Source organism: Nelusetta ayraudi, unplaced genomic scaffold, assembly GCF_046127955.1.
Source record: "Nelusetta ayraudi isolate G7.1 ecotype Tasmania unplaced genomic scaffold, CSIRO-AGI_Nayr_v1 ptg000026l, whole genome shotgun sequence".
Taxonomy (NCBI): Eukaryota; Metazoa; Chordata; class Actinopteri; order Tetraodontiformes; family Monacanthidae; genus Nelusetta; species Nelusetta ayraudi.
Genome location: NW_027466076.1, coordinates 9,609,250 through 9,634,619, shown reverse-complemented (window position 1 = coordinate 9,634,619; position 25,370 = coordinate 9,609,250). Strand labels below are relative to the sequence as shown.

Here is a 25,370-nt window from a genome sequence, read left to right as displayed (position 1 = left end):
GAGTTTAACTTAACCCAAGTTAAAGTCATTTACTGACTTTGCCATGTTTCTGCCAGGTAGGAAGGGCTCCACACAGTCAGGTTAAATGTTGAATCTGGTGAAAAGACAAAAGAAAAAGAATAACTATAAACTTACTGTGGAAAATCCCCTCCTCCTTGCGCCTTCGTATTTCCCCTTCCTCTACCTGCATCCATTCCGACCAAGGAGGGCAGAGCTCAAGTCTATTGAGGAAGCCAGCTCAACACCGTCACACCCTTTTTCTTCCTGAGAGCAAAGGAGCCGGCTGGCCGCATGTCAAGAGTTGCAGCATTGTTTGTACTGAGTACATGAAATGTGAGTTTATTTATTTCTGTATTTAGAATCTGATATATATGCTGCATGTTTATGTTCTGATAGTTATTCCTTATTTAAAGAATGTTTGATTGTTTAGAATTGAGAACCTCTGTTGAATTGTTACAATATTGATCCTTTATCTTTTTCTTTTCAAAAGTGAAACCAGCTCAAACAATATCCCATGACAATAAATGATTGGATCACCTCATCTGCCTTCACGTGACTGTTTTAATAGACAACCCCATTGCGTTGATCACCCCCTGGAACCAGACTGTTTATCTAGCCTTCCATTTGCACACTAAATATTTTTCATTACATATTTGAAGAAAGGACACCAAAATGGTGTTTTGCATAAAATAGTAAAAAGGTGTTTGAGAGACAGAGTATTTCGACAAATAATCGAACAAACCCAACAAAGTCATTAAAGTGTGAGTCGTCCTTTCTGCCAAAAGTGTGTGCCGTGTTTTCTTCTGTCTCCACTCGGCGAGGTGGAGGACATAATGGGTTAATTAATGTGGAGTTACAGTACAGTGGCCGAGTATGTTGCTATCTGGTGACGCACACATTCAGAGCATTGAACAAGACGCCAGACGAACATGGCCCTCTCACCACATATAATATTCCAAACACAAATTATAATAATGAAAATACCTCTGGGCCATTTAATTCTGCCCTTGTGCTGCGATAACAGCTGAGGTAACAACTCGGGGGATACTAAAGATGATGAGTTGTACTTAAACTGAGGGATGGAAGGCACATGAGCTATGATGCACCTATACTGGCAAACAACGACGGGATCGTGCAGGATTAAATACATAAAAGAGGGCGGGACGCCAGACAGACGCATGCAAGTTTTCACAAAAATAAATGACAATTTGCATGCAAGAATACATAAATTCACAATCAAAAGCCTTCATGTGGACATGCACAGTGTATTGCAGTCACCTTTACTTTTGTAATGCCTCTGTTTTGAAGTGCTCCTACCTGTTCTTGTCTCAGGATTGGTCTCTGCTGCTGAGGAGCCAGAGGCGGTCACTCTTATACCAGGGAAGTCGAGGCAGAGGAGGGGTCTGCATGAACTCTCCGGTCACATGGTCTCTAATAAACAGCGTGACTTCAGGTGCACAAGCATGCGTGCGCAGAGAATGCAGAGGTTGCTGAGTTGCTGTTGTTTTACTTTACGATAACATTTACAGTTGTCACATTTTTAATAATTCACACGCAATTTCATTTCATTTTTATAACTGGCAAAGTAAATGAATGGGAGATTTCTAAGCACTACTCTCTGACAGTCTTGACTTTATCTTTCCAAATGCTGCAGCTTGGCAAACACATCTACATGTCCTACTGCAGGAGTACTCAAATACAAACTTTAAAGGTCCACAATGATAATTTTCTATGAGTCAAAGATCCATTTATTCAAGTCACAAGACAGGAATCAAACACCAGTTTCCAAAATGACCTACTGCACATTGTGTCAAACACTGATTGATCAAATGAAATAAGATATGGTGCCTTTGGTCTGTTGCCAAGACTGAACTTTGGCAGATCTTAAATAAAAAAAACAAACATTCCTTTAATCTTAACAATAACTCAATTAAATACTCAACTAAAATAACACCCTTTTTATTTTAACACAAATTCAAATATATACTCTAATATAAAAAACACACACACAATTAAAATTGTAGTGCTCGTTTCCCACTCCCACTAAAGGTGAATCAAGTATTTTAGGAATCCTTAGGAAACAAATATATCTCAGAAATCAAAGTACAATTAAGAACAGTTGTACATTGTGTCAAACACTGCTGCTTAATGAAATGACATCTTGTGTCTGTTGCCAAGACGTTGAACCTTGGAATGTTCAAAATGATGTTATTGTGTTTTGCTTCATAATGACGTTTCAGGTTTGGGCTTTTCACCAGAGCCACGGTCCCCTGACAGATGAGGCACACTGGCCTTACGCTAGTTGTTGGACGAAGGATGAATGCGTAGCGCTCCATTCATTCCTCTTTTAACTGTCGGTTTTCATTGTCCACCTTTGCAAAATGCCATGTTGACTTTCGTCAATTCAACTGCTAGCCTAGCAAGGTAACGATATAATACGCTTGAAAGCGGAAGTTGAAAAGCTACGCTTTTCGTTGCAGCTGTGACCCCAAAAAGTAACAGCCTATCAGAGCATTGTTGAAACGCTTCGCATGTAACACAAACACTATATTTATTTGTTAAAAAAAAAAAAGGGGGGGAGGGAAAAGTATAATTTGCTCCAGCAACCCTGGCACTGAGAGAGGATGGATGGATGGATGGATGGATGGATGGATGGATGGATTTACTCAGACTCAACTCGTGTGGCTCATCCTGGGTGTTCGCTTAATTTCAGTTATTCAAGATGTCAAAGGAGTGTCTGATTTCTTAATGACTGATTTGATAATGTGTCCCTTATCTGATCCTTCTGATTATACTATGCAGCCTCCTTTCCCTTCAGCAGGGAGAGCAGCTTGTGCATCCGTTGAGTGGGCGGAACCATGTCCGGTCACATAATTTCACAGAATCGGACCTTTCCTTTTTTTTTTTTTTTTTAATCTGAGTTTTGTTTATTTTATTTAAAAGGGCAAAGTAAAGGAGTGTAAGATCATTCCACTAAAGTTCATAGGAAATGACACAGTTGAGAATGCGCAGCAGAGATGCAGGTACATAATGCATTTTCTTTCCTGCAGATTGCTATTCAAGACTCTCCATATAATAAACATCGTCGTGGAAAAGGTTTAGAAGGGTTTTTTAATTTGCTTGTTTTTGTTGTTTGTATACTAATAGGTTTTTTTTTTGCATTGGTATCACTACAAGTTGGCAGTACATGCTACATCTGGGAAATCAGAATATGACTAAGAGCCTGTGAAGTAACAGAAATTAGTGAGAGGGACAAATATAAATCCTACTTTCACTTTGTTTGCCTCACAGGCAGGATGTCAGACTGCTCCAGGGAAAAGAGTATGTCACCCTCTAGTGGTGGATAGGCAAAATGTAAGACAACATTATATGAGACGATATTATTAATTAATCACGTCACAATAATACAGTATTATTTGTATAAAATGCAAAGTAAAATGACTCTTCATATAAAAACAGAGTAAAAAATATATGCTAAATAGCTTAAATATAAACTTGTCACACCTGTATTTGACATGTAATAATAACAAGGATAAACAACGGTCCAGCATGTTTTGTCAAAAGTCTTGAACATATAAGCTTAAGGCTTTCATCTAGTCCTAAATAACAGACAAGAATGTCAACATTATGTTTTGAATCTACCATTTGCTGTTAAATTGTATAAAACGTGGCGTTCAACGGCACCCTGGTGTCAAAGTTTGGTCCTCGCACTACTCGGGTGTTCCGCCAGGGGCGCTGTTTGCCTCCGTCCATACCCATAAGCGGGGGAGTGAGAGGTGCATGAAATGGAGAAAAATGGCGGATCATGTGCAGGTGAGCAGAGGTTTCATGTTTTTGTAGCCGACGTTTCATCCGGCGGCGCGAGAGTGGGTGCGAGCGCCGATTCGGGTGCTGCGTTCGCGGCGCGGAGGCCGCGTACGGCCGTTGCGCGCCAGAAGCGCCCGTGTTTGGGGCTGTCGGCGGCGAAAAGAAAGGATGTGGCCGCCTGTGTTGACTTGTGGCCTGCTGTCATTGCTGGGGCTGGCTGGTTACAGCTAGCTCGCGTTAGCCGCGAGGGTGGCTTTTTATTAGACGCCAAAACCCAAACAGAAGCTTGTGACGACCCCGCTTGTCACGCGCAGGGTGGAATTCCCTGTGTTGGCTTGACGGGTCGCGTCCGCGGACACCACCGTCCTTATTTAGCCGTTTGTCCGCGTTGGACATCATGAAACGAATGAGTTGGACCCGCGGACGTGGTAACTGTCAAGCTAGCGAGGAGCTGGATGGCTGTCACTTTGGCGCCAGAGAGAATCCCGGCATGAACACTGCTTGCGATCACAAACTAACACATTGAGTTATTCCCCCGCTGCCCGGAGTGCAGGGGTTTTACATCAGTGCCTTGAGTTTTTGTTTCCCGCATGCCTAATGACCCTGTAGTAAGACATGCTAACGTTAGCTTCACACAGCCCAGACCTCAACTTCTCCCGCGTGGGTCCATTTGAAAACATGGTTCCGGTGGGCATGTTGTTGGTCCGTTACAGAGTAGTTTTGTCCCTGAACCGCGTGCCGCCATGCAGGATGTCAAACTTCCGTGATGGGAGCGTATCTCGGAATCATCCGCGGCGTTGTTTATGTGCGTAACTAAGCAGGGCTGCGTTGTTTAGCTAGTCCCTGCTCTGAGCTAGCTTCGTGCTGTGTAACGGACACATGTTTAGTAATAGCCGCTCATCACAACAGCTTGCGTGCGGGACACCGGAATGGGTCTACGTTGATGAAATATTCCCCCAAGTGGACCCAGATGTCACTACTTTAAACGCGTAGTCAAGTTTCAGTTGAGAGTCTTAGGCGTCACCTCCACTTCGCGCACGATGTTATTGTTGTGGTGCTAGCCGGTGGTGTCATGCAGCGTTTTGCGTTTGGATACGAAACGAAGTGTGTGAAGAGGAGTGGTGGTGTTGTTGTTGTTGTTGTTTTCCTGTCGTCCCCGATTTCTCGCAACAAGGGTGCAGGGTTGAGCTTGTAGTGATGCTCTGTGACAGCCACGGTGAGCACAAGCAGCAGCTGCTAGCAGCAGCAGCAGCAGCATCGATGTTAGCAGCAGAGAGGAGCAACCGCACTGACTGTAGTGCAGCATGGAAGAGCTGCGGCACTGACATTGACAACGAGTTGCTCTGGATCGGCGCCAAACCAGCTCGGTTGTGTCTGTTATTCGCGCGAGCTGCGATGAAACGATGGTGAAACGATTGTACAAGACGCTGTTTAGAGACTGGTTGGCCCTCCTCTCTCTGACTTTTAGCACTTGCTTGAGGGCTGATACACACAGCCTCGCCTGATGACAGTGGGTTACCTAGAAATGTCATCACATGATTCCGTGGCTCAAAGCGTTTTTAGTGTATTTATTTTTTTCAGTGAATGTCTTCATTCAGTGCTGATTTGCCGAGGAAAAGTAAAATAGTACTAAGTGTGGGTTCAAAAGTTGAATCAAGTGTCATTCGACCAACCTGTTGTCAGTGATCCAACTATATCTAGATTGGCTTGACACAGAGAAGCTGTCACGTTTGAAACAAAAATCCTTCATTGTATTTTTGATTGTTTTTTTGTTTGTTTGTTTGTTTTCGTTTCTACGTCGTTATTGATTGAAGACCAAACACGTGGACATTTCAGAGAGATCTGTTTGCCGTGACATAAAATCCAACAGCACGCGTGTTCCAGATAAATGTCCCCCTGTTGTGTTTCAACTCACTCGTTACAAGCATTTTACATTGCATTAGGACTGGGAAGGAGGCGGCCACATTATCCAGAGGAGCACACAACGTGGACCTGCTCAGCTGGCACGAGGGCGATGTAATAAACCAGCGGGACATTGAAACCAGCGGCTAGCTCAGGCTAACTCATCGTCTGTGCCGTGCTTTCATAACGTCGCGTCCTACCAAATCAGACGCGCTTTGGGCCTTGAAGAAATGATTCGCCGTAATGACTTTTTTTTTTTTGTGAAGTTGTGATGGACGAGGCGAAGTAGCGTTGCGTCTCCGAAGCGTCGTCCTCCAGCTTTCCGGGGGCCCGTCGGCCTGTGGTTATTGCAGCGAGTGCTCCCAGCAGCGTGGCCCGCGCGGCCCCTCGTGAACCCGAGCGGCCCCTCGGCGCCGGGGCCCCCCCCCCTCTCCCTGAGGCCACGATCTCGTCGGTCATTCTCGGTCACTGGACGTCAACGCGGGCCTCGCGCACCTTTCTTTTGTCACCCTGGGAATGTGGAGGAGGAGGGGATAATCCCACCGCCGTTCGTTCCGCACGGCCGCCTCTCCCTAATGTACCGCACGCTTTTCTCATCTCTTTGAAAAGCGTCGGCCGCGGGACTCCGGCGTTAGCGCTGGACCCTCAAGCTCGTCGAGGCGAGTAATCGCACGTGCGTTTTTCGCCGGTGCCGTCTGAGTTTGCCTGCTCCGCGTCAGTCTTTGTCGTTTGATTGGATGAAGTGCACTCGCCCCCAATCCCCCCCCGCCCCCCACTTTGCGCTTCATCTGGCTCAGCAGATGGTAAATATGCAGTCAGGGTTTGGTGCTGAGCTCTTATCTGAGGCCAGCAGAGTTTTCACGAGCGGACGGCGCCGCGCCGAGTCCGGCGGTCCTGACCTGCGCGGGCGGCTCGGACCTCCGTCCCCCCCCCCCCCCAACGCCGACTCTCTGAGCGGCGGCGAGGGTGAGCGAAGAACGACCCCCCCCCCCTGAACCCCCCGAACCTTTCGCCAAACTCCGCGTCTCGTTGTCTTGATTCAATTTTGGGTCTATCGGCGGCCGGCATGCTGAGTCATGCGGGCCGCATGAATGAAAGTCATGGTGAGACGTCTGGGAGTGAACGTTGTCGCTGTCTGCCCTCAGCAAGGACTGAAACTACGCAGGCGGGGCATGGAGACTTTTCTTTTTTTTAATCACCGTGAGGTTTCCAAAGCCTCCAAAAAGTTAGAAATTCAACTTCGTCTACAAATACTGACTTCTTTTTTTCTTCATGTGAGCCCTGTTGAGCTACGGAGTTCATCGGCAAGATGTTTGTGGACCGCGGCTAAAAGACACGTCGCGTTTCTGCCAAGTCAGCACGTCAGAAATGGGAAATGAATGAATTTTACAAGTTTTTCATGTTAAAAAAAAAAAAAAAAAAAGGCGGGATGTCGGCCCTCTCAAGCCAACCAAACGGTGATGAACGTTGAACTCCGCCGTGCCCTGACTTGCCGGGACACCCAGCTAAAGCTGCGCCGCGCGGTGCGATCCTCCTCGCGTGTGCGGTCTGTGACAAAGTGCCTTCCTCTGTGTCCGTCCAGGGCCTTGCCCAGCTGGAGATCCTATGTAAGCAGCTGTACGAGACCACTGACACCGCCGTCCGACATCAGGCCGAGAAAGCCCTGGTGGAGTTCACCAACAGCCCCGATTGTCTCAGCAAATGCCAGCTGCTGCTGGAGCGAGGCAGTGTGAGTGCAGAGGGAGAGTCCCACCCCCACCCCCCCCCACCCCACACCAACACCTTTCTTTCACTCTTTCTGTCTTTATTTCTAGCTGAAAGTGTTCTGCGAAGCAATGTCACCTTCATCCTTCAGTAGTGGAAAAAAGTTTTTGGACACTGCTACGACTTTACTGTACTGTAATACTCTCTGTTGCAGCACATCCAGAGTACAAAAACCTACAGGGAATGACTTTTCTTGTTTTGTCTTATTAACAACAAAGAACAAAATAATTTCAATTAGTTGATGTGCCTCTAATGCAGCCAAACCAAACAATGATTCTATGGCAGTTATTTAATGGCAGTAATTGGAACTGAGTAAAAATTCAACACTTTTTGAAACTTCTCTCTCTCTCTCTCTCTCTCTCTCTCTCTCTCTCTCTCTCTCTCTCTCTCTCTCTCTCTCTCTCTGTCTCTCTTCCGCTCAAATCTACTTCAAATGATGCTGTAATTTTCTGTTGTGGCTTTTTTTTTTTTTTTTTTTTTCTAGTTGAACGTAATCGCCAAAAAAATTTCAGTTTGCAATTATTTTTTTTCTTCCTTTCCTGTTGCAGTCGTCATATTCCCAGCTGCTCGCAGCCACCTGCTTATCTAAACTGGTATCTAGAACCAGCAACCCTCTGCCCCTCGAACAACGCATCGACATCCGTGAGTACAACGTCGCCTTTTTGGGGAGCTCGTGAAACTGACTGTTTCTTCACAGCGTGTGCCTCTTTGAAAAAAATAAATAAATAAAAAAATAAATTAAAAAAAGAATTGTTGCCGACCAATGATTGATCAAAAGTGAGTCGTTTATTGAAAAGAAAAGTTGTTGTTCTTCGGTGCAGCAATTTTTGTTTCTCGCTTTTCCCTGCAATTTCATGCATTTCGTCAAACGCGCAGAACGGCGATAAGTTTGAGTGATGTGGCATCGGCTGTTTGGCACTTTGAACATCTGCACCCGCTAGTGGGAAAAACGTAAATGTAATGAGAGTCTTTAAAAGCTTCTAATGGAGTCAACTCAATAAATTTGACAACTTGAAATGCTACAAGAAAATCATGCATCCATACCTCCCTGCCCTCTCTGTATCCCAGCCATTAATGTTGTCATAAAGTCATTTCCACCGACGTCACTCTGTGACATACATCGAACCTGCGAACTCTTTATTCTAAACTCTGCTTTTGAATTTTTGTTTTGCAATGCGGCAATAAAACAGACCGAACCCTGAAGCACTTCTCTCCTCTCGGAGCGCAGCAGACGCAACGCAGGCGCGTCTTCCGTTCCCCATCGGCCGCTGCCTCTGCGTTCTGCTTTTGCTCTGAGCGTCATTGCCTGCTCCAACGCATCTTGCATCTTGCGAGGGGGGTCCCTGCCGTCTGCTAATGCGTGAGCAGAAACCTTCAGCCTCGCCAGAACCATGCGGGCTTTTTGTTTTATTTTTTCTCGCCACATGAAAAACCAGCCCGTCCGACTCAAATCCCAGCCCGTCGCACCTTCCAAATGGAGGAAATGTTCCTTTAAATGAAAGTCTGTGCTCGGCTGTGCAAGTCGGCAGCATCTTGAGTTGAAGAACGGCCCGCAAATAATCTCCAAACGTCCTGGACGACCCGACCGCTCCAGGAGTCCAGACGATCGTTTGTGTTTTTATTGCAAGTCGGTTTGTTCGGCCGATGGGCTTGAACGGTTTTGTGTCGCTGACGTCCTCTCGACAGGGAACTATGTGCTGAACTACCTGGCGACGCGGCCGAAGCTCGCGGCGTTCGTGACCCAGGCTCTGATCCAGCTGTACGCCAGGATCACCAAGCTGGGCTGGTTCGACTGCCAGAAGGACGACTACGTGTTCAGAAATGTCATCGCCGACGTCACGAGATTTCTGCAGGTGTGTCTCTGCTCGTTGCTGCGGCGGCGGGCGGCGGCAGCAGCGCTCCTCTTGGTAGCGGTGCCACTTTGTCATTGGTGTGCTCTGGGTTTGTTAGCAGGACAGTGTGGAGCACTGCATCATCGGGGTCACCATCCTCTCCCAGCTGACCAATGAGATTAACCAGGTAGGCCGTCGCCGTGTCCTCGGCTCCTCCCTCCGTCTGCCCGCCTCCTTTTATTCTGTTTACTCAACAGGTCTTTTCCTTTTCTCTCTCTCTCTCTTTCTCTCTCTCTCTCCCTCTCTCTCTCTTTCTTTCTCTCTCTCTCTCTTTCTTTCTTTCTCTCTCTCTCCCTCTCTTTCTCTCTCTCTCCCTCTCTCTCTCTCTTTCTTTCTCTCTCTCTCTCCTACTCTCTCTCTCTCTTTCTTTCTCTCTCTCTCCCTCCCTCTCTCTCCCTCTCTCTCTCTCTTTCTTTCTCTCTCTCTTTCTCTCTCTCCCTCTCTCTCTCTTTCTTTCTCTCTCTCTCTCCTACTCTCTCTCTCTCTCTCTCTCTCTCTCTCTCTCGTTCTCTCTCTCTCCCTCCCTCTCTCTCTCTCTCTCTCTCTCTCTCTCTTTCTCTCCCACTCTCTCTCTCCTCCCGACAGGCGGACACGACGCATCCCCTGACCAAACATAGGAAGATCGCCTCGTCGTTCAGAGATTCCTCCCTCTTCGACATTTTCACCCTCTCCTGCAATCTCCTCAAACAGGTGCGACGCTCGTGAAGTAGAGACAAGAATACGTAGTTCGACTCCAGAGTGTGCTTGGTCTATTTTAGGGCCGTTCGCGCATTAATCGCGATTAATTAAATGCAATCCGTAACGCGTTTTTTCTAAGCCGTAGTCTGACCGATCTCTGGCAAGGAATGGAAGGAATGCAAGGGGAAAAAAAAGAATCAGCCTGAGAAATAGGCGTTTCCCCTCCTCTGCCCCTTATTTCTATTTTTATTTCATGTAAATCCCATGTGTGTGTGTGTTCCTCAGGCGTCGGGGAAGAACCTCAACCTGAACGATGAGTCTCAGCACGGCCTCCTCATGCAGCTGCTCAAACTCAGCTACAATTGCCTCAACTACGACTTCATAGGAACTTCCACAGACGAGTCGTCGGACGACCTTTGCACCGTACAGATCCCCACCTCCTGGAGATCAGGTGAGCCGCACCATCAGCCCCGCACTACACCTCATTTGTTTTTGTTCTTTAAAGTGTTGATCATCAGAGCGTCAGACTCGTAACGCACCTCCTCTCTCTCTCTCTCTCTCTCTCTCTCTCTCTCCCTGTCGCAGCTTTCCTTGATTCCTCGACACTGCAGCTGTTTTTCAATTTGTACCATTCCATCCCTCCGTCCCTTTCCCCGTTGGTAAGTGCGACGCGCTCTCCCCGGTCGAGCTCGAGGAGCGGAGCGGTGATGCGGTTGTGCTGGTGTGCGCAGGTGTTGTCGTGTCTCGTCCAGATCGCCTCAGTCCGGAGGTCCCTCTTCAACAATGCAGAGAGAGCAAAGTTCCTGTCACACTTGGTGGACGGCGTGAAGAGGATACTGGCCAACCCACAGGTCGGTGGCCTGAATGAGAAGCGGACCAGATATGCGGCATCACTGTGACGTTTGATGGGTCAGAACCTCCAAGTCTGAGCTTCTTCTTTGTTTCCGTTGCAGTGTTTGCCGGATCCCAACAACTACCACGAGTTCTGCCGCCTGCTGGCGAGGCTGAAGAGCAACTACCAGCTGGGGGAGCTGGTCAAAGTAGAAAACTACCCAGAAGTCATTCGGCTCATTGCCAACTTCACCGTCACCAGTCTGCAGGTGGGTGCCCATAGGAGGAAAAGGAGGAGGAGGAAAAAAAAAAGTGTGTGTGTGTGTGTGTGTGTGTGTGTGTGTGTGTGTGTGTGTGTGTGTGTGTGTGTGTGTGTGTGTGTGTGTGTGTGTGTGTGTGTGTGTGTGTGTGTGTTAGCAATGTTAACAATCGATTATCGATTCATTGTTGATGAAGGATTTAATCGATTAAATTTAATTAAATGAAATTAGTCGCAATTAATTGAAACATTTTTACACAGATGGTTAGTTAATTTTAACAGTGTAGCATCAGGAAAGAGCCGTTCACTTGTAGATACTATAATGGTGATAATATACCGAGAACAAGTTTCTTTTAAACAACTTTAAAAATAAAAAAGTTGAAATGTGAGCCATGAGAAGTCACCTTAAAGTCAGAGGATAAATGTTGAGGGTGTTTTTACTGTTCTCGAATGTAAAAATTGGGTCACATTGGAGCCTCAACATTATTTAAAGGTTAAATAAAGTGTTATTACACATTTTTCATTGTGAAATTTAGGTTCTCAGGAAAAATTGCCGCTTACCAATTAATCGTTAATCGATCGATGAGGTCAATCAACTGACGATCAATGAATTAATCGATAATTTGCAACCCTAGTTTGTATGTATGTATGTTTTTATACTTATGTATATACACATACAAACTGGCACAAAATGAATGGATGACTCTGTGAAATGCTCTCGCTCAGAATAAGTGACCTTCTTCGAGGATCGCGCGCTAAACCTGGGTACAAAACAGGAAATGAATCATGCCAGACTCGTTGCGCCACTTGTTGCCAAACTGATGGCCGGAACCTGTTGCACTTTCTCTCTCTCCCTGCCTCCTGCCTCCCTCCTTCCTCCCCCAGCACTGGGAGTTTGCCCCCAACAGTGTTCACTACCTGCTGAGTCTGTGGCAGCGTCTGGCCGCGTCTGTCCCGTACGTCAAGGCCACCGAGCCGCACCTGCTGGAGACCTACACGCCAGAGGTCACCAAGGCCTACATCACCTCACGGCTGGAGTCGGTCCACGTCATCCTCAGGTACGAGCGCCTGGAATCGTATTGCCGCCCCTGGCGCCTTAATGCCGCGGAGACCCCAGGAAAAGCCAGAAGCCAGTGTTTTAGGAGTCATGTCAATAAAGAGCTAAATACCGCGGGGCTTCAAAGACACATCCTGTTGTAACACTTTTGTTCACGTTCAATTATCATTAAAGCACCGTGTTTTCTACGTATCCCATGATGGTCACCGAAACACTCCATCCATCTGCTGCCACCAGTCGAAAAGTTTGCCCACCCCTGCTTTAATGCGTCAGCCCCGTCGTAATACTTCCTATCATGTGCACATAAATTACATCAGAATGCAATTTTGGAATTTGAATTTTTAGTTATTTTTCAAATCATGTTGCAGAATATCTAAAAGTTCTACATCACATTATCACCTGGCTGAGAAATAGCCCCACTGACAACAGCAACAATCCCAGATTTGCATCCCCAGATCTTTGAAATTGATTTAAATAAATAAATAATGTCATCCCTGGCCGTGAGGAGCTAAGCGGACTCTGCTCCCCCCGCAGGGACGGCCTGGAGGACCCCCTGGACGACGCCGGGCTGGTGCAGCAGCAGCTGGATCAGCTGTCCACCATCGGGAGGTGCGAGTACGAGAAGACGTGCGCCCTGCTGGTGCAGCTCTTCGACCAGGCGGCCCAGACGTACCAGGAGCTGCTGCAGTCCACCAACTCCAGCGCCGTGGACGTCACCGTGCAGGAAGGTAACGTGCTGGGGGGAGGTGGGCGTCCAGCGGCCGGGTCGGTACGTGTCCAGGTTCTTTGCAGCGGCTGACTGTCTCTTCCCCCTGCGTCCCCTCCCTCTTCTCTGCAGGGCGGTTGACATGGCTGGTCTACATCATCGGGGCCGTGATCGGCGGCCGGGTGTCGTTTGCGAGCACGGACGAGCAGGACGCCATGGACGGAGAGTTGGTCTGTCGGTACGTAATCATCACCGCGATCGCCGGTCATCAGGGTTTTTTTTTGATTGGCAGCTTATACTGAATGCACATCTGTCAGTTAAACAGGGTTCAACTCCACTGTTGACAACCAGCAGCGGTTCTGTTCTTCCGTTTTTATTCCTTTGTTTCCATGTTCCACGGCTTTGAGAGCTGTTGCCTTGAATGTGAGTTTAAAGAGTGAATATTGAGTGTGCAAGACGCGGCCAGCATTACAGAAGTTGAATGCTTTGAAATTGATGAAATAAAAAAAAGTAAAGCTTCCCACAGCAAAGCTTTGTATTATAATCACACTTGGTTGTGTGTGGTAATCCATTGCATCGTGTTCAGATTTCAGGCTCTTTAAAACCACCTGCTTTTAGTGTGTTTGCACATATTTTGCTCACTTTTCACTTTTAATTAGACTATAATTATTATGATCATTGTGAAGATCATCCTGACTGATTTTCGTGCACCCATAAAGAGCACAGAGGTCATAATGGAGTTCAATGCAGACATGAGTCAGTGACCGCAAACTTTTGAACTGCAGTCTTTATTCAAATCGTCATCATCAACTTTATTTATAGAGCACATTTTAAAAACAGCAGTGCTGTACATTGGGACATATAAATAATAATTTAAACAATTGAATTAGAAGCATTAGAAAAAAAAAAAACAAACAGGCTCACGGCAAGTGCTTTCTTAGAGGAAGCCAAACAAAGTGGCAATAAGTGAAAGTGTAACAATAACTTTAAACGTGTGTGTGTGTGTGTGTGTGTGTGTGTGTGTGTGTGTGTGTGTGTGTGTGTGTGTGTGTGTGTGTGTGTGTGTGTGTGTGTGTGTGTGTGTGTGTGTGTGTGTGTGTGTGTGTGGCCGCCTCCAGGGTGCTCCAGCTGATGAACCTGACGGACTCGCGGCTGGCCCAGGCCGGCAACGAGAGGCTGGAGCTGGCCATGCTCAGCTTCTTCGAGCAGTTCAGGAAGATCTACATCGGCGACCAGGTGCAAAAATCGTCAAAGGTAAAGACGCAAGCGACGCGGCCGCCATCGGTTCACACCCTGAGGTCAAAACCTCCCGCTGCCTGTCGGGGGAGAGGGCGGGGGGGGTGTTAGATCGGGCAGGTCTTTGTCAAGTTTTTTTTTTGTGCTGACCCCTGCTGTATTTTACGCAGACACACGGTCTGCTGTTGCTGCTAATGTTTTTTTTTTCCCCCCCTATTGTTGGGTTTGACGTGGTGTACAATGCACCATGGTCCACGCTTTGTTGACACGGTGTGTTCTTTCTGTCCCGGGGGGCAGAAACTGCAATATGCGAACCATCCAGATAAGTGGTTCCACTTTAGACGTTCAAGACGTGCGCGTATCTAGACGAGTGGTTCCCCCCCCACCCCCTGCTCCCCTATCCTTCCTGCAAGACAGTGACTATAGAAGTAGCAGCAGAGCGATAAACTCTTAGTTGTGTGCAGTAGAGATGTAACGGTATGAACATTTCACATCATGGCTATCGTGAACAAAATTATTGTCACAGTATTGGTGTGTGCAGGTAGCAGCTGTAGTAATAACAGCATTATAACATTGTTATTACAGCTGCTACCGTTAATACAGTTGTACTTAATGAGCTGTTTGCAAAGGATGATGGGTAGGCAAGTGTGCTCAAAATGCTAAAAAGTCACTTATACACACAAAGTTTTATTTTGAAAATACAAATAAAAATCCTCTAGGATTTTTTCCCCCCCGTTTGGAGTTAACGTAAACATGGCCTCAGGTAAAGGAACTTAAAGGACGACTGGTTGGGGTTAGGTATAAAGGTTTGGTGCAGGTAAATGTAAGGGGAACACATATCGACGAGTGAACAGATTTCCACATAACACCGGCATCCGGAGCTGTTACTTAACTTTATAACTTTAGCAGCGGCGCTAGCATTGTGCCGCAGCAGAAACGGACCGAACATACGTACATACATCTCGAGTATAATTATTGTTCATTGCAGCGTTGGCAATAGATAATTAGCAGCGACCGCACCGAAACACAAGATGCTGTTTTGCTGCTGTATGTGCCGTGTGCAGAGATCTGCAGACGCGACTTGCTAATCGCACTAATAATATGTTGTCATTTTTACAGGAGTAACGTTGGCTAACACTTAAAACTTCAGTTTACTTTACTGACGACCACTTTCTCCTCAGCGTCCTTGTAATAGCAAAAATACGCCCAGACTTTGGGACTTCGTCTTATTTGAAGGCGAAAAAAATCTCATTCGCTCAAGTTCCTTCCGCCATGTTTACAACCAAAGATTATACACTGCGCAGTAGGTTTTCAAACCGCGGTAACCAAACACGGTTTTAAAGACAATTAAAATTCAAAACGGTAATTATAACCGTCTGACTTTTTAATTATCATTTCACCGGCAATCGTTACATCCCTAGTGTGCACTTAGGCTGGATTTACACTCCAGTTTCCTGTCCGTGTCCTGTGTCCGCGGTCACGTGCGCTCAGCGAGAGGCTTGCAGGTTTGGTTCCCGGACCCGAGGCCTCTCTTGATAACCCTGAAGCAGATATTTTCCCCCAAGAACTTCCACATTAGCTTAGCTAGCTTGTGCGAGCTGTGACGGTGCTGTGTGAGTCCAAACCCGAGGCGACCAGAATCCCATGTGTATTCTCTGCCACTTATCAGGGTGTGGTTGCAGTTTCAATCCGTGTTCCTCAACTAGTTTGCTCCCTAAAATCTATAAATATTCAGGAATCTCAGTATGCCTTGTCCTATTTGATTTTTTTTTTTAACTGACAAATTAGTCTGTTTGTACAGTGTAATAAATAGGTGATAGACTTCACGTATTTGTAGAGTTGACACAAGTGTAAACTTTTCCTGCACGTTAATCACATCCTGCCGCCGCGTGTGTTTTTGTGTCCGACTCTCTTTCTCGCAGCTTTACCGACGGCTATCAGAAGTTCTGGGCTTGAATGACGAGACGATGGTACTTAGTGTCTTTATAGGGAAAATGTGAGTAGCAAAGCAGCACTTAAAAAAAAAAAAAAAGTCACTCACAGCGACATGTGTTGTTTTTTTCCTTTTATTAACTCCCCGATTGCTGTCAACGTTTTCAGCATCACAAACTTGAAGTACTGGGGCCAGTGTGAACCAATCACCTCCAAGACACTACAACTACTGAACGACCTGTCATTAGGATATCCTTTACCTGTGCCTTCGCTGCCTTCGCTGTCAAACAGCTTGTGCTTTTCTTTTTTTTTTTTTTTTTATCATTTCAGATTATCCTTAAGTTTTAAGAGTTGTCTTATAACAATGAACTGTGTTAAAGTGTCAAAATGAATTAGAATTCTCAGTAAATGGGATCAGTTTTCTTAGTTTTAAGTTCCCTAAGTTTATTTACTTTGCCCAGTTTGTCCTTTGGGCTTTTGGATTTCTTGGTTTTTAGGCTTCTAAATCCATCAAATTGTTCTGGCTACTGATTATGTGTTGAAAATATTTTAACTTTGTTCAGTTTGTCAGTTAAGCCATTTTATTTGATCCTGTGGGAAAACGTCGAGCTTAACCGTCAGACTTCATATAATCTGATGTTTAGCGAGTCTGTCGCCCCTGCTTGCGAGTGCACCGGCACATGACTCTGTGTTTTCTCCTTGACTTGCCGGCCGTTCACATACAGCAGTGTGAGGAAGCTGGTGAAGCTCAGCGCTGTCCAGTTCATGTTGAACAACCACACGGTGAGTACAGTGACACCTGAAAGACCTCCTTGGAAGCTGCTGACGGTAGTTTAAGGCATTTTCAGGAGTTAAATTACAGCCAAGTGTCATGGCAGAATTATTCTAGGCTCAGTTGCTTCCTGTAATCAGATCCAGACTGACCTGGTCAACTGTCTAACACTTGGTGACGTGTTTTTGGCCTTTTGCTGTCCCAGATACATCTGTACTTACTAAGTACAGATGTATCATCTTTACTTAATCTGTACAGTGTTATAATAGTATTATAATAGTGTTATTACTGCAGCTGCTATCTGCGGATACATCTGTACTTCTGCAGGCAGCAGCTGTAGTAACACTATTATAACACTGTTATTACAGCTACTACCGTTAATACAGTTGTACTTAATGAGCAGATTGCAAAGGATGATGGGTAGGCAATGCTCAATAGTAACTATAGTTTTTGTGACCATGTCTGCTGTGTCCGTTCCAGAGCGAACATTTCTCCTTCTTGGGAGTAAACAACCAGTCCAACCTGAGCGACATGAGGTGCCGGACCACCTTCTACACGGCGCTGGGGCGCCTGCTGATGGTCGATCTCGGTAACGCACGTCAGTTGTTTCACTGCGCATGACTTTAAAAAAAGAAAAAAACAAAGCACCATTCCACAAAACCTGAATACGGCAACTCTGTCGAGACCAGCGACTTTCGAAGAGAAGCACTGTGACTCGTGTGTGTTTGACCGCGAACGATGTGCGCGTGTGTGTGTGTGTGTGTGTGTGTCTTGTGTGCAGGCGAGGACGAGGACCAGTTCGAACAATTCATGCTGCCTTTGACGGCCGCGTTTGAAGCCGTGGCTCAGATGCTGAGCACAAACACCTTCAACGAGCAGGAAGCCAAGGTGACAAACGCGCAGACACGAATACGCTTGTTTTTCCGAAAGCTGATGGAAACATTCACGTCGGCCACGTCTAAACATTCTTCCCTTCACACCTACGTGTGTTTGTGTTTTTATTTTCCCGCCTGCAGAGAACACTGGTGGGCTTGGTCCGAGACCTGCGGGGCATCGCCTTCGCCTTCAACGCCAAGACGAGTTTCATGATGCTGTTTGACTGGATGTATCCTCCATAAGCTGAAAAACGTGACTTGTCAAAGTGTTGGGTTTTTTGTTGGTTTTTTTTGCCAGTGCGAGACGCTAGTCATCATCAGTCGTGCACCTCCTGCATACGGCCCTTAACCCGGTGACTCAGATATCCGGCCTACATGCCCATCTTGCAGCGAGCCATAGAGTTGTGGTACCACGACCCGGCGTGCACCACGCCCGTCCTCAAACTGATGGCTGAGCTCGTCCACAACAGGTAAGAAAGAACACGGCAGCGAGACTCCTAGCGTGTGAACAAAGCAAAGCCACAAAGTGGATCTTTTTTTATACTTTTGTCTTTGTTATTAATATTGTTTCACTCCATTATTGCTTTTTATTGAAATTTTTTTGAATGATTTCTTTCCCAGGTCCCAGAGGCTACAGTTTGACGTGTCGTCACCAAACGGCATCCTCCTCTTCAGAGAAACCAGCAAGATGATCACTACGTACGGTACGTCTGTCTTCCCTGCTGCTGCTACTAACCTCATGTGGGACCCAAAAGTGTAAGAAAATGTTAAATGAAAGACAAATTGAAGCATAGTTTTACCTTACATGACGTCGTTTGGAGGGAGGAGCAAAGTTTCTATTAGTCACATCAATCAGAATCAGAATCAGAATCAGCTTCATTGACCAAGTTTGTACATGCCAAACAAGGAATTTGACTCTGTTTTTTTCTCTATTCTACTACTTTAGGTTAAAAAACAAACAAAAACAAACTACAGAATAACTAAAAAGTAAGGGTAAACAAGTAAACAATGTGCAACCGGAAGTATAAATAAACTATAAACGGTGTGCAACTTGGTGGAGTAAAATAAGGATCTATATACAAGTCTACATCGTATATATATATATATATATATATATATATATACATATATATATATATATATATATATATGCATGCAGGTATTCGTTAAATGTGCACATATACGTGAAAAATACCTGAATATAAAAAAATATATACAAGTCCTACATATGTAAACCCTGTGACAGTAAAATAAAATAAAAAGAAACATAAAAAGAAGGTTGAGTGGAAATGTGTAGTGCAGTAATGTAATGAAAACGCGCCAACAACTAGACAGTAGTGCAGTATGAGCAATGTCAAGAGGTTAACAGGTGTAAACAGGTGAAGTGGAAGGATGGTTATTAAACTGTAACTGCTCTGAGTCTCTGTTAGTGGTGTGAGTTCATCAGAGCAGCAGCCCCGGGGGAAGAATCTGAGCCGGTGTCTTGCTGGTTCTGGCGTACGCGGTGCTCTGTAACGCCGACCACAGCACCGCACGCCAAAACCAGCAGACAAAACCGCAAAACGATCTAAAAAAAAGATTTGACTGGAACGCTTCATTTTTATCCACGTGCCGTGTTGCCACCATCCAGGGAACCGCATCCTGACGCTGGGGGAGGTGCCGAAGGACCAGGTGTACGGGGTGAAGCTGAAGGGCGTCAGCGTGTGCTTCGCCATGCTGAAGGCCGTGCTGAGCGGCAACTACGTCAACTTCGGCGTCTTCCGGCTGTACGGCGACGACGCCCTGGACAACGCCCTGCAGACCTTCATCAAGCTCCTGCTGTCCATCCCCCACAGTGACCTTCTAGTACGTACGGCCACGCACATTGGACGCACGGGGGTTCCTCACGCACGTGTGGCAAAGGATTGGAGTTAGATTTTTCGGATCATAAAGAGTACGGATGATGGGTGGGGGAAAAAATTGATTCATCGCGACTATGACATCGCCAATTAAGAATCTATTCTCAAATTGAAAAAAAAAAAATAATTTTAATGAGGCCGGAACTCATGTGCGACTGCATTGCAGCGTCGCACTGGACCGTTTAAGGTGACGCACACTAGACACATGAGCACGCAGATCCAAACCAACTCATGAGACGAGACACCGACACACGCGGTGTTAAAAGATGATTGAAAACCGAATTTGACCGGTTCCTCCGGGATTTAAAGCCAGCAGGTGGCAGCATTTTGGGTTTAATGAGGTTGAGGGTAAGAAACAACTCGACAAAAGTCACACTGTTTGTAAGTTGTGTCACGCTACAAACAAATACTGTGGGAACACGATGAACATGAGGAACCATATCGCCCTCTGGCACCCAGAGTTGGAAGAAAAGACAGAAAATCCTCCAGTTGCTCCAAAACAGACAAGCATCCCCAACACCACAACAAAGCTGCCAATACAGTCGCAAAGGGCGAGGCCAATTACAAAGTCCATTGGGACTTTGTCGTTCCGCGGTATGCTGCATGCTTTGGGGATATATATGTTCTCAATTAATCACGATTAATCGAGATTAATCGTAGCCCTCGGAATCGGAAGGTACCTAGCGATTCCCACCCCTATGTAAAATAGTGTAAAGGAAAATATTTTTTACAGACCTCCATCACCAGGGTAAAGCTCAGGCAAAAAAATAACTGAAAGTCGCTAGTTCAACTAGGAAAGGAGGAAGTAACAGAAAATCGGCAACAACGTTATTAGCAAAAGGTCAAAAGTTATGAACAAGAGACACTGTAAATACTAGAAAAACACCGCAACGAAACAAATGTGAACAAATCACCGGGAAATCTCACCTGGAGCAAAGTAAACGTAAAGATGGAAACAGTGGATTTTGGAATTTACGATCAGCCGAGGTTTTGATCGGATCGGAGAAACTTGCGTGTGTAAACCTCGGCTACTGAGAGCGTGAGGCTCCCCTGTCAGGCGACCGGCTCATTTAATCATCACCGCTGGGCTGCAAAATTCCAGCGCCCTCGATTTGTTCTCATCCGTCCCGTCCTCTCCGTGCAGGACTATCCCAAACTCAGCCAGTCGTTCTACTCGCTCCTGGAGGTGCTAACGCAGGACCACATGAACTTCATCGCCAGCCTGGAGCCGCACGTCGTCATGTACATCCTGTCTTCAATATCGGAAGGCTTGACTGCACTCGGTAAAGGCGAAAGGGAAAAAAAAACCTCGCAAGTTGTGGAAAGGCGGCTTCGCCCCTTTTAGCCGTCTAAAAAAAAAATATTTTTTTTTGCGTGTGCGCTCGCCCTTCCAGACACGATGGTGTGCACGGGCTGCTGCTCCAGTTTGGACCACATCGTCACCTACCTGTTCAAGCAGCTGTCGCGGTCCACGAAGAAGCGGCCCACGCCCATGGCGACGGACGACCGCTTCCTGCACATCATGCAGCAACACCCCGAGATGATCCAGCAGGTCAGAGGTCACACCAGTTTGGGTCGAGTTTAGCCTGCGACTGAGCCAAAGGCCCAAAGCGCTTGTTAATGCAGAGGTCTTGGACGGTGGTCGGGCCTTTGTCGGCGTCCACAGCGGCCGATGTCTCTGCTCGGCGGCAGCCGTCAGGTCAGAGTGATTCAGCTTAAAAAGAAGTTTTGGGGTTCCTCGAGATGGAAATCCCAAGACACACAAACGGCTCTGTCGAAGCTTAAAATGGTAAATTGTTCAGAAAGGCAGAGTCGAGCCCATCAGACGGAGGCGCGAACAGACTTGTTTCCCAATGAATGGGAAAACCAGAGAGCTGACCAAAGTTCTTCAGAAGTTGTAGACGTTTCTTTACCTTACCATGCATCAGTCTCTGCAGTCAGTCTAATATTGCACTTGGTGTGACGCTACACCCCCAGTCAGACTAGTCTGTGGCCATTGAAAAGAACCTTAAAGTCGTCTCGTCAACACATACCCAAGTTCTCCCGCGCTGGTTCTGTAGATGCTGTCCACGGTGCTGAACATCATCATCTTCGAAGACTGTAGGAACCAGTGGTCCATGTCGAGACCACTGTTGGGCCTCATCCTCCTCAATGAGAAGGTAAGCCCGTTTGTGCCTTGCCGTTCGTCTGTGTATGTGTTACTAGTTTTCTTTATTCATTCATTTCTTTTCAATGCGCTGCAGTATTTTGCTGACCTGAGGAACAGCATCGTGAACAGCCAGCCGCCAGAGAAGCAGCAGGCCATGCACTTATGTTTCGAGAACTTGATGGAGGGAATCGAGAGGAACCTGCTAACAAAGAACCGAGACAGGTAGGGTTTTAAAATTACGGAAGCGCATTACTGCCATCCTAGAGAAAAAAAAAAAAAACAGGGCTCAGTGTGTTTCTTGTTTTTCCGTGATCATTTTCACGTCGTAACGCTTAAAGAGCTTGACGTAGCTTAATGAGCGAAAACAATGATCAACTATCACCAAATTTCATGTGGGCAATACAGGAATTAAAAATTCCAGCTGGGCACAACTACAGATGTCCGCGTGAAATACGGTGATGATTGATCACTGTTTTCGGTCATCAAGCTACGTCGAACTCTTTAAGCGTTTTTGAATGTCCCCTCAGTATCACGTCATAATGTGAAAATGATCACGTAAAAATTAGGTTTTTACGTGATGACTTAAAAATGATCACGAAATAACGTGACAGTTTCAGGTTTTTTACGTGATAATTTTCATGTTCTAACATAAAATGATCACGAAATAACGTGATGGTTTCACATTTTTACGTGAAAATTGTCACGTAAAAACGTGATCGTTTCGCGTTGAGCCCAAACGTTCATTTCAAAAAGATATGACGCAGTTTTCCCAGCCTTGATTGGAGACTCACTCAGTTCAACCCCCCCCCTCTCCCGCAGGTTCACCCAGAACCTGTCGGTGTTCCGGCGGGAAGTCAACGACAGCATGAAGAACTCCACGTACGGCGTCAACAGCAACGACATGATGAGCTGACATTCCACACGCGGCAGTCTCGCCCCGCCGCGGACGGAGCTCCTCCCCCCTCCCCCTCCCCCTCCTCCTCCCCGCTCGGCGCCCCCTCCCCCGCGTCCCCCCACCGGGCCCGGATGCCCTGGGATCACTTCCACCTCCTCCCCCTCCCACCTCCTCCCACCTCCCGACACGGCGCATACGGGATCCCTGACGACGCTCAGCGATTTAGGCCCCTCCCTCGCACCCTTTTGATATAAACATATATAAATATACACAGATCTATTTTAAAGCGGCGGCGGCCTCGCTCGTCCGGAGCGGTCGGTCGGGAACGGGGGTTTGGGGGGGGTCACACGTCTCGGCGCTCCGAATCCTTCGTCCACAGGGAAGGGAAGAGCGCTCCGGTTCGGAAGAAGCAGTCGAGGCGGGGGGGGCGGAGGGGAGGGAGGGGGAGGGTGGGAAAGTGGAACCCGAACGCCGTACTAATCCGCTTCTTGCCTGCATTGTATAGAAAATGAAAATGAAAACGAGACGAAAAAAAAACCCACAAAAACAACCGACAAAAAAAAACAAACAAAAAAAAAACCACAGCGAAAAAAAATCAAAAGTGTACATTTCTTTTTCGTAACATTTTGAACAATGTTTATAACTGATTGAATTTAAAAAAATAAAATAAAAAAAAACCACAGAGGAAGAGTTGAAAAAAAAAACGACAGAAAAAAATACACGCAAAAAAAAAAAAAAGTACGGTGTGATTGAGCTTTTTACAGTGTAGTGAGTTAGTGCAACTGTCCGTCTGCGTGGTGTGGCGGGGTGGGGGCGGGGTTGAGTGCTGCAGGGGACAGGGGGGTCGGGGGGGAGGCGGAGCACGGGGAGGAGTGGTGCGCACACACTAAAGGATCGGGGTGGGTTGGGGGGGGGGGCGAGTCAGAGCATCCACGTTGTACATTTTACTCCAAGTCTCTGGTTGAAGTGATGTAAATAAACCTCGGCAGGACTTAAAGGGGCATTTCTGCTGTTTTTTTCTTCTGTTGTTGTTATTTTTTTTTTATTATTCTAATGTTTGTTTGTTTTTTTAATGTGTCTGCTCTGACACTGGGTCACGACGATCACCGTGACTTTGTTCCTACACTCTCTTCTCAAGCCGAAAGTCATCAAAACCCGCTCCCCTGCTTTGGCTGACTCTGACTGTGTGGCCAGCCAACGCGCTGCTACTGCCGATTCAAGTCGGGGGGGGGGGGAGCGAATTTGACCAACACGCGTTCTTCAACATGAAGTACACCACGAGTCTGAACCGTCAAAGTCTGGACTTGAAAATTTTTACAACACTTTGTTGAAATAAAATTCAAAAAAAACTCAATCCCTTAACCTTGTTGCCTAAATTACTTCAAGTATCTAACCGATTGACTGAGGATATGTGCAAGTCCTTGCTATGATTATTTTTAAACTAGTAATTATTTTACCGATAATTTCATCGCTACTAACTTTTCAAGATCTCATTGATTTTTTTGATTTTTTTTTTTTTTTTTTTTTTTTTTTGGCTGCCAGCTTGTTTGGTTTCCAAAAAAAAAAAATGTACACCAGTGGCATGAGACGGATCCAGATCGGAAAGACTCGCCAAAACACCGGTAAAAGACTCCCGACTGCCGGGGCAAAAAGCGGCTCGGCGGAGGGGAGGCAAACTGTTTCAGTCTCTCCGACCCAGCGCTAGAGCTGACACAACCATGGGTTGAACAGACTATTTCAAAGAAATGGCAGAATTTCCCCTTTACGCCATCCTGCGGGTCACGCGCGCATTCACACGGGATACTCGTGGACACGTAAACGAGACGCTCACGGCTACATTTTCCACTGTTTTGGTTTACACTCTCGGGATCCCACGGACCAGGTCTTCGGACCGCCCACCCCTCCCCCTTCCCCCCCCTCCACCCCTTTTATCGGATCCTGCAGCTGAGTCTTTTAGGTGCGGGTGTGTTTTGCGTGTAAGTGGATGGGTGTGCGTTTGCGCGTGTGTGTGTGTGTGTGTGTGTGTGTGTGTGTGTGTGTGTGTGTGTGTGTGTGTGTGTGTGTGTGTGTGTGTGTGTGTGTGTGTGTGTGTGTGTGTGTTTGCGCATTGAGCGGTTGGTTTGCCTGGTGCGTGTGTGGCGTCTCATGGTGCTGCAAAAACCCTGCGATGGAGCTCAAACAGCCCAGATCTGTGCCACCTGGATGTGATTGTGACTGAGTTGGAGTGTTGGGGCGGGCGGGCGGGGGGGGGCGAGTGAGAGAGAAACGAGATCTCATTATCTGGACATCTACTCATCGGCGCTTTGTGAAGGAACCCAAGTGTAGTTACGAGATATTGAAGAACATTGCTTCGACCCTCAGCAGGAGTCCGAACAGTGTAAAAACAAAACTATATATGAGAGAAGGCGGTGGAGGATGAGGAGGGTCGGGGGGGGCGGAGTCTATTAGCAACTTGTGTTACTCTCTACGATGTTGCTGCTAACTGTTTGTGACAACTAGCTCATTTCTAACCATGTCAGCACTCACGGGTGTTAACTGAGTTTCTCATGTTTTTTTTGTTTGTTTGTTATTTTGTTTTTTGTTTTTTGTTTTTTTTTGGTTTGTGTCCCTGATGTGAATGTGTTGGGTCCATAGAGTGAATAGCTGTTTGAGTTGTTTGGATGTTTGTTACATATAGTGTACGCTTTGTGACTGCAAATAAACCTCATTGATTTTTA

General features: G+C 46.5%; 1 protein-coding gene and 1 long non-coding RNA gene across 5 annotated transcripts; one reads left to right on the top strand and one right to left on the bottom strand.

Moving 5' to 3' along the window:
• On the bottom strand, positions 1 to 6,696 carry LOC142890576 (uncharacterized). Its single transcript, XR_012927088.1, has 3 exons — positions 6,609 to 6,696; positions 1,318 to 1,431; positions 1 to 94 (listed from the first exon to the last, which is right to left on the bottom strand). It is a non-coding gene; the product is annotated as an uncharacterized LOC142890576 (long non-coding RNA).
• xpo7 (exportin 7) lies at positions 3,690 to 25,370 on the top strand. 4 transcript variants are annotated; one of them, XM_076029762.1, is made up of 28 exons: positions 3,690 to 3,813; positions 7,292 to 7,438; positions 8,022 to 8,115; positions 9,160 to 9,326; positions 9,427 to 9,492; positions 9,951 to 10,055; positions 10,329 to 10,494; positions 10,629 to 10,702; positions 10,775 to 10,894; positions 10,997 to 11,143; positions 12,019 to 12,191; positions 12,725 to 12,918; positions 13,029 to 13,134; positions 14,015 to 14,150; positions 16,055 to 16,128; positions 16,233 to 16,316; positions 16,787 to 16,847; positions 17,317 to 17,425; positions 17,618 to 17,724; positions 17,853 to 17,941; positions 18,074 to 18,181; positions 18,333 to 18,415; positions 19,342 to 19,556; positions 20,754 to 20,892; positions 21,004 to 21,161; positions 21,670 to 21,768; positions 21,853 to 21,980; positions 22,578 to 25,370. In XM_076029762.1, the coding sequence occupies exons 1-28, from the start codon at positions 3,781 to 3,783 to the stop codon at positions 22,669 to 22,671; spliced, it is 3,276 nt and encodes a 1,091-aa protein (XP_075885877.1). In that variant the 5' UTR covers positions 3,690 to 3,780; the 3' UTR covers positions 22,672 to 25,370. The 4 variants fall into 4 exon arrangements, with proteins under 4 accessions (XP_075885877.1, XP_075885876.1, XP_075885875.1 ...); XM_076029761.1 differs by having other exon boundaries at positions 17,317 to 17,434; XM_076029760.1 differs by having other exon boundaries at positions 9,424 to 9,492; positions 17,317 to 17,434.

Coding starts and splice junctions, on each gene's coding strand:
- xpo7 (XM_076029760.1), top strand. CDS start 3,781: ATGAAATGGAGAAAAATGGCGGATCATGTGCAG. Junction 14,151..16,054: donor AGGTGCAAAAATCGTCAAAG/GTAAAGACGCAA, acceptor TCTTTCTCGCAG/CTTTACCGACGGCTATCAGA. Junction 17,725..17,852: donor TCAACGAGCAGGAAGCCAAG/GTGACAAACGCG, acceptor TCCCGCCTGCAG/AGAACACTGGTGGGCTTGGT.